Genomic DNA, 8,962 nt, shown 5'->3' on the forward strand with positions numbered 1-8,962 from the left:
ATAGTTAAACAAAAAAAAAAATAAAGAGAAATTCATTGACATTAAATATATAGCATTTATAGTTTTAATTTATTTCAAATTAACATTATATAATTTTCTTATCTACTTTAAGGATGAATTTAATTTTAATGAAATATTTTTAAAATAACTTTACATATTTTAAAATTTTTTTCTTTATCTTATATACCTTATTATTTATTTTATTTCTTGAAAAATTAATAGCATTAATCTTGCATAAAGTAAATATAATATTATGTGTAATTATAAAAAATTAAGAATTACATTTCACATAAACAAATAATTTTTTACCTTAAAAACTTATAAAATTTACAAAGGTCGTAATAATACCTAAAGCAATATTACTTATCTCTAACTTATTCTTAGTAAAGATAGTAGCAATTTTGTAACTGGATTAACATCTCTAACTTTAATATTACACTATAATAGTATTAAAATGAAAACATTTACTTTATATTTAAAAATTTTTACATTTCTCCATTTAATTTGGATATTCCCTTTTTTTTACAAGGTAAGATAAAATTCATATAAAAAAAACACATATAAATATATTTTATTTCTAATCATTTTAAAAATTTTACTTAATTTATTACTATAACAATTGAAAAAAAATTTTTAAACAATTTTTATTTAATCCTATAGTATGATTCCAGTAAGTCATTGATTAATAGAGATACATTACAAACAAAAATTGGGTTAAAACATGAAAGAATATTAGCAGAGGGTGATATATCAGAAGAAAAATCATCTTATATTAAAAATCTTGTAGAACATTATCCATCTGGTGAAGAGGAGATGAGACTTTATGAATTCGTTCATTTAATGGATATGTATATTAAATGTTATATCGCTAATATTGTGTCAAACATTGTACAAGAAGTTTTATTTAAAAAAGCAAATGAAATGAGATATAAATGTAGAGATAAAATATTAAATGCTTATAGAAATAATATTACAGAAAGTCTGTGTTAAGATTTTTCTAACTGACTGGTTAATAAAAGGCTTCATTAACCTTTTTGGCTATAAAAGAACTAGCTATGTGGAGAATACATAGTTAGTTGTACTAACTAAAAAAAAAAAAAAAAAAAAAAAAAAAAAAATTATCGGAATTTTTTTTGAAAAATGTTTCTTTCGAAAAAGACAAAGGTAAAAATAAAAAAAAAAATAAAAAGAATTAATTTTTTTTAAAGAGAATCAGAGGAGAGAGATTTTTTTTACAAAAGATAATAATATTTTTGTAAAGCGTTTAATTTGCATAATATTTATATTTTCAATTTGTGAGAGAAAATTTTATACATATGAAGAAAAATTTTCACGTAATTAATATTCATATAATTTATTTGCATTTTTAATAAGTATTTTTGTGGCGTTAATTCAACAGCAATATAAAATGATTGCTGAATATAACTCATAATAAATAAACTAGTAATTATAGTCAATTAATAGTTAATGTTAAATAAGTGTTTAAATTTTTAATAAAAATAAGGATTTATTTATAAAAAATAAATAAATATCTTTTGAGATAAAAAAATGCTGAACGAAGTAGATTATGATTAAAGATCACTTGTTCAAATCAAAAATAAAAATATATACAAATATACAAAAATCGTAGAGACATCTCAACATGCTCTTTATTAATTGGTTTGTTCAGTATTATAGTAAAGTCCCCGAACACCCATCTGTCATCTCATTCTTAGATTCGGATTCTGTTTTATTGTCTATTATCTCATTCTTGGATTCGGATTCTGTTTTATTTTCTGTCATCTCATTCTTAGATTCGGATTCTGCTTTATTGTCTATCATCTCTTTCTTATATTCGGATTCTGTTTTATTGCCTATCATCTCTTTTTTAGATTCGGATTCTGTTTTATTGCCTATCATCTCTTTTTTAGATTCGGATTCTGTTTTATTGCCTATCATCTCTTTTTTAGATTCGGATTCTGCTTCATTGTCTATCATCTCATTCTTAGATACGGAATATGTTTTATTGTCTATCATCTCTTTCTTACATTCGTCTATAAATTTCTGAAATTCTGAGAAAAGTTCACTCATAACACGCAAAATTAATTCTTTTTTTTCTTCTTCTGTAATATCACTTCGATGAAATATTGAAGATAGATTATTCACCTTATTAGCTGAAATTTTATTCCATTCATTATTCCATTTTTGTTCTCTCCATTTGGGGTCCATTCCAGCTGTTTCTTCATCAAATTCCTCCCGTAAAATTGGAGTAGTGACTTTATTCCAATGATCGTACGGATTCTCGTATCGAACTGGATTTTCACACTTGTTTTTTTTATTACCTAATGGACTTTCTTCTATGCATTCCTTAGCGTATGTTTGCTTTTTTCCTGCTATGTCACCCTCTGCTAATACTCTTTCAAATTTTAACTTATTTTTTGTTTGCAATATATTTTTATCAACCAATGATTTATCGGAATCACACTATGGATTAAATAAAAATTTTTTAAAAGAATGTTTCTTTTGTTAGAATAGAAAATCAAATGCAATGTCAAGAATAATTAGAAATAAAATATATCTATATGTATATTTTTGTAAAAATTTTAACTTACGTTATAAAAACATTGATACATCCATATTAAAAGAAGGAATGTAATAATTTTTAAAAATAAAATTAACGTTTTCATATTAATATATTTATAGAATAATACTAATGTGGAAATTGTTAATTCATGTTTAAAATTGTTTCTATTTTCAATAATACTAAATTATGGATTTGGAATATTCATTTAAATATTATTATAACTTCTACTAATTTCTTAAATTTTTAAAATAGAAAATTATTTTCATATGAGAAATGTAATTTCTAATTTTCTATTATTACATATCATATTATGGTTACTTTAGATAGAAATAATATTCTTAATTCTTTAAAAAATAAAATAAGAATGTTAATTTACAAATAAATAAAAAATATAATAAATCGGATAAAGTTATTTTAAAAATATTTTATTAAAATTTTACTTATCTTTAAATTATGTAAAAAAATAAAATATTTTTAATTTAATGCACATAAAAATTATAAATGATATACATTTAATGTTAAAGGATTTTTTTAATTTTTTTTTTCTAAATTACTAATCTTTGTGAATTATGTCGAACTTTAAATTATTTTATATACGGTATATTATGATTTATTAATATAAATCTTCGTATATTATAGAGATATATCTCCATGAAAAAAAAAAAAAAAAAAACTCTATAAATTAAAAATTTTTATACGCATGTATCTTTCATACAGTATACTACATTTGTGACAATCTTTCACTTAATATAAAAATAATTTTTGTTTGTGTATATTTTTCTTTTAAATATAACTTTTTTGATTTTTCTAATATACGTTTTTTTATCTTAATTCTTTTTTTTTTATTTTTATTATTGATAAATGTTTATACAATATATGTATATATTTATTTTTTGTTATAACTATTTTTTAAAAAAAATTACTTTTTCAATTATTTGAAAAAAAATAAAATTAATTAAGTACTTAAATTCAAAAGAAAAAGTGAAGATAGGTATTTATTTTTAAGAAATTATAATAACAAATCTTATAAATAGCGCATTTAAAAGTTATATAAATTAATTACAATTTAAAAAAAAAAAAAAAAAAGCTATTTTTTTAATCACATATTTAAAGTAAAAAATATTTTTTAAAAAAAATTATTTTTTTTGACAAAATTGCTTTATTCTAATAATATATTTCTGTAAATTTACTTTTTTACTAGTAATACTTATTAGTTTCAATTTTAATATAAATATTATTTACTGAATATAAAAATATATCTTTAGTTAAATATAATAGATTTTTTCTTATAAAATTCAAAAGAAAGCATTTTTATCGTGATATAAAAAATATCAATAAATAATGATAAAAGAGAATTATAAAATAATTCTTTGCATATATATTATTATAATCTTCTAATTAAATATAAAAAAAATAAATTTTTTTTTTTTTTTTACCTTTATATATGTATTTGATAAGTGTTTATTATTATTACGATATGTTTATTTTCTTTTTTATTTTTAGTTATATATATTTATAGCACAATTTTTTATTTTTCATTTTACTTGCGAAATTTAGGTAAATCATTTATATAGTATAAATGAATTCAACAATTGTCCCTTTCTAATATAACTTTTTTCTTAAAAGTTTAAATTTTATAAGACATCCTTGTAAACGTCAATGAAGAATTTTAATAAGAATTATTACTTTTTAAATTTAATTTGTTAGGATTTTTGACGTATTATTAATAAAGAGTGGTGTGCATAAATACTATCATTTTTAATATTTTAACACTAATTTTTCTCTAAGAAATAATCATAAATTTAATAAAAGTACATATTTTATGATTTATATTTTTTAATATTATATGTAGAAGTTGTTCTTAAAAGTAAAAATGTGTAAAATATAAAAGTGTCTTACATTTAACATAGATATTACATGATATTAAAATAATTTGAATAGTGTATGTATTGGAGATATAGAAACATAAATTATCCAAATGATAGCTCATGAAGTATTAAAATAATTATAATTATTATAAATAAGATAATATTCCTAAGGAAAAGAAATTATTTATAGCTTTGATTTATTAATGGCTGTTAAATTACTTTTCTCGTGCCAAACAAATAAATTAATAAGGAAAATGTAGTGTAAACTCTACTTAATTTTAATATAAATTTTTTTTTTTTTATTACTAAACATTAAATATAACTTATTAGTTAATTATTTTTTTTTTTTAATATAAGCAACACTCCAAAACGTAATTTCCTTAATATTACATTATAGCTTAAAACAAAAATATACATTCTATAGTAGTCTGCACTTTATCCTCCGAAAAAAAAAAAAATAAAAACTATTTTTTTTTTTAAGATTACTTTTTTTTTTTTGTAATAATAAAAATATTATGATAATATATATTTTTTTTTTAATTTTAAATACCTGCACTAAAAAAATATTATTATTTATTTATTTTTTTATAAGTGCACTCACTTTAAGTGCAAGTAAATAAATACATATATTTTTTGCTTACATACCTTTTGAATATCTATTTTATAGCAGACATTTATGATAGCAGGTTGTATTTTTAGAATAGTTTATATTTAGATACAATTATATAGGGCTTTAAAAAATTTTATTTTTATTTTTATATATTTTTTTATTTATTTATCTTATTTTAAAAATTATTTATTCAAAGCATGCAACTTTATCCTCGTTTAATTTATTATGACAATTATTACTAATTCAATAAAAAATGTGAAGTTAATTTAAATTAAACATTAGAGGGATTATGGTAATAACGAAAAATAAATATCACAACAAAATAGATACATATTCTATAAATACATTATTATTTTTTTTTTTTCTTTTTGATGTCATTTTTAAGTTTTTGTTTTATAATTACGTAATAATTATATATACTAAAAGTTTTTTTTTTATCGTTATTTAATTTTTTTTTCTTTTGTATCGTTTTATTATTCAAATGCTTACTTTCAAAACTTTAACCTTTTTTGTTTCCTCCTATAAGATATTTTTATTATTTTATAATAATGGATTTTATTTTCTCTTTTACCATTTTTAACGGATTCATATTAGAGAATAAAATTAAATATAATAAAAAAGGATTAGTTAAATATAAAGTGCACTTGTAGGAAGTACATTATTATACTGTATTCAAAAAAGGAAGTTGTTTTTCATTATAATGTTTTAATTTTAGATGAATATCAAATAGATATATCTTAAAAAATTAATTTTTTTTTTTTTTTTTCATTAATAAAGAATGCATATTTTTAGAAGTAATTTCAAATAAATTTTTCATCTATACATAGGATTATACATTTCATATTTAATAAAATAAAGAATCGATTGTCGTATGTTATAAAACTAATGAATAAAAAAAATAAAGGATAAAAAATATATTACAATTTTAAATTACATTAACTTCATTTCTAGAATTTTCTATGCATGTTATTTCTCATTTCCTATATGTTATTTTTGTTCTCTTTTATTTTATATATTTACATATTTATATTTTTATATAAAATAATAGTTATAATAGTATTATTTTTATTTTAATTTACATTTACATAACTATTCTTCTATTTTACTTACATACTACTAATATTTATCTTATTTTCATGCTTTTTATTTTTATTTTTTGTAATTAAATGCTTGTATTTATTCATTTTTCGTTTGAATTATTATCTCATAAAAATAAAAAATATAATATAATGTAATATTATATAATATATAATATATGTAAATATTATTTTTAATTACTTAAACATTTATAATTTTATTTTATCCAAATATATATATACAGGGAGAGAGGGAGAGAAAAAGAACATTGTTTTAAAATATTACTTGAATAATTATTTTTTTATTTTATTTTAATATTATTGTATAATTTTGCATTAGCTTATGTAACCAATTAATAATTTATTATAATTATTCTTTTTAATTTTTTATAGTTGATATAATAAAAAAAACATAGTAAATATAAAGAATTTAAAAATATTAACTAAAAAAAATTTTTTTTTTTGAAATTAAAAATATTAATAAGATATACTTTTTTTATAAAGCTTGTTTTTTAACTGAAATATCGAAATTATTTCTGTAATAGAAAAAATTGTGTGAAGTTTCGAAATAAATGATAAAAATAAACTACAATTATAGAAAATTAATTTATTTAATTCTAATGTATGAATTTAAAAATAATTATGTTTATTCTGAATGAATTAAAGATTCAAAGATATAAAAAAAATTTTTAAAAAAAAAATTAAAATTTTTTCTTTTAAATGATAATAAAAGTAAAAATAAGTGTAATGATAAACATATTATATTGGTGAATATTATGATTATCGAATATTACAATTGTTTAATGTTTTTTATATTAATAAATTATGTAACTTAATTTGTATCAATTCGAAAAGTGATTGTGCCATAATGACTATTTATATCGTAAGATACATAAATTGATTTAATATTAATACAGGATGTTTATAAATAATATGTAATTAATATAATGGATATACGTTATAGTGATAAAATGTTATTAACATAAACAATTTCAACATACAATCACTAAAATATTTTTGATAAAAAATTTATGATATATAGCAATAAATATTGAAAAGAATAAAAACAAGGTATCATAATCTTATTTACATTTATGGGTATAATGGTAGTTTTAATGAAAACATAATAATAAAAATGTAATTTACATAAATTTGAATTTATTTTAATTATGATTCAATTTCTTACATAATAATTTATTATTGGAGGAATTAAATTTTAGAAATTATGAAATGCATTTTAAATTATAAATTCATAGCTAGGTGTGAACTGACTTTTAAGGAAAATAATTTGAAATATATGACAATAAAAATCTAAAAAAAAAAAAAAGAATTTAAATAAATATAAAAAATTATCTTAATTTTTATAATTTAAGTAATAATAATATATAAATCTCAATAAAAATAAACAATACACTGAAGTAATTATTTTTATAACTTAATGATATATAATTAAAGCAAAAATATGTGCACATATTTTGCTAAAAGTTTCTACATAAATATGTTAAAAAGCAACAATAGCAATTATGAAAAAAAATATTTTTAAATATAGAGAATTTTAAGTTATAATAACAATAATTATAACAAATGTAAAAACTATTATAGATAATATTTCTTATGAACTATCTTTAAAAAAAAATTTATAATATATTTATTAAATTATATATATTATATATATAATAATTTTAACTTAAATTCTAATTATGATAGTTATGTTAAAAATCAAATGAAATGTAATAAATGTAAATAGATTTAATAAAAATAGGTGCAATAATTTTTAAGATATATATTTTTTTCCTTTATTTTTTTTTTAATTCAATAAAATTTATGCAATTTTTAACCTTTCTAATAGTATAATATAAAATAAATTAATTTTTTATTTTTTTTATTATCTTTAATAGTATTATGTCTATAAATCTACAAATATAATAAAAAACAATTTGTAATATATTATTTTTATGAAAATTTTTACTTTTCATCAATTTCATTTTCATTCATTAGTTGTGCTACTTATAAGACATGCAACTAAGATAATAAAAAATTTCTCATAGTTTTTATTATTATATTAACTTCGATCTACATTATGCTACAGAATCTTAAAAATATATCAATATTTTTTTTTTATTCTTTAATAAAATGAAATATATATATGTGTAATCATTACTCTTTCAGTTAGAAAATTATATAAGGAATCTTCAGTAGCTTTATATAAAAATAAATATATCTTGAGATATATGTATCATGTAATACATTATATAATGAATGCATGCATTCCATTAATATGAAAATCCTTCTTAATTGTGTTACATTTATATCTATATATTTATATTTTTATATTTAAAACAAAATATTATATTTATCATTATTATTTTTTTGTTGTAGAATATTCTTCAACATATATGTTAGCTTTTATTGTTCTTTATTTTAATTATATATATTCTTTCTTTTTTCTTGCACAAATAAATTAAAATATATTATATATGTATGTTAGTAATTTATTAATTGCTTATTAAATGATTTTTTTAGTGTTGAACAAATAGATTAATATAGAGCGTGTCGATTTGTCTATACTAATATAATTAACTTAAATTTTTTTTTAATACTGTAAACCAGTAAATTGTATTTGTGTTGTCTAATTAGTTCAGTATTTATTTCTTTCCAGAAGAATCTATACCTTTTAATAAAAGTCCTATATTTTCATTAAAAACTTAAATCATCATTATTTATTTTGATTACATATATTTTATTTATAATATTATGAGTAATCATTAACAATTCAAATTCACTGCATTCGAATAAAAAAGCATAAGCAATCAATAGATTAAAAATTGAATTATATAAATACTAC

At 17.5% G+C, this 8,962-nt stretch overlaps 2 protein-coding genes across 2 annotated transcripts, besides 2 other annotated features; one reads left to right on the forward strand and one right to left on the reverse strand.

Annotated features, from left to right (window-relative positions):
- Positions 1 to 454: 454 nt before the first annotated feature.
- Positions 455 to 990, forward strand: PGAL8A_00269600 (fam-g protein; the record flags this gene model as incomplete). Its single annotated transcript, XM_028671675.1, has 2 exons — positions 455 to 529; positions 661 to 990. 2 exons carry the CDS (start codon positions 455 to 457, stop codon positions 988 to 990), a joined length of 405 nt encoding a protein of 134 aa, XP_028528304.1.
- A 16-nt stretch (positions 991 to 1,006) lies between these two features.
- Positions 1,007 to 1,696: a repeat region.
- On the reverse strand, positions 1,672 to 2,666 carry PGAL8A_00269700 (fam-g protein; the record flags this gene model as incomplete). The annotated part of the gene is made up of 2 exons (XM_028671676.1): positions 1,672 to 2,463; positions 2,592 to 2,666. The coding sequence occupies 2 exons, from the start codon at positions 2,664 to 2,666 to the stop codon at positions 1,672 to 1,674; spliced, it is 867 nt and encodes a 288-aa protein (XP_028528305.1).
- A 5,939-nt stretch (positions 2,667 to 8,605) lies between these two features.
- Positions 8,606 to 8,962: part of a repeat region that runs on past the window's edge.

Source organism: Plasmodium gallinaceum (genome assembly GCF_900005855.1).
Source record: "Plasmodium gallinaceum strain 8A genome assembly, contig: PGAL8A_v1_82, whole genome shotgun sequence".
Taxonomy (NCBI): Eukaryota; Apicomplexa; class Aconoidasida; order Haemosporida; family Plasmodiidae; genus Plasmodium; species Plasmodium gallinaceum.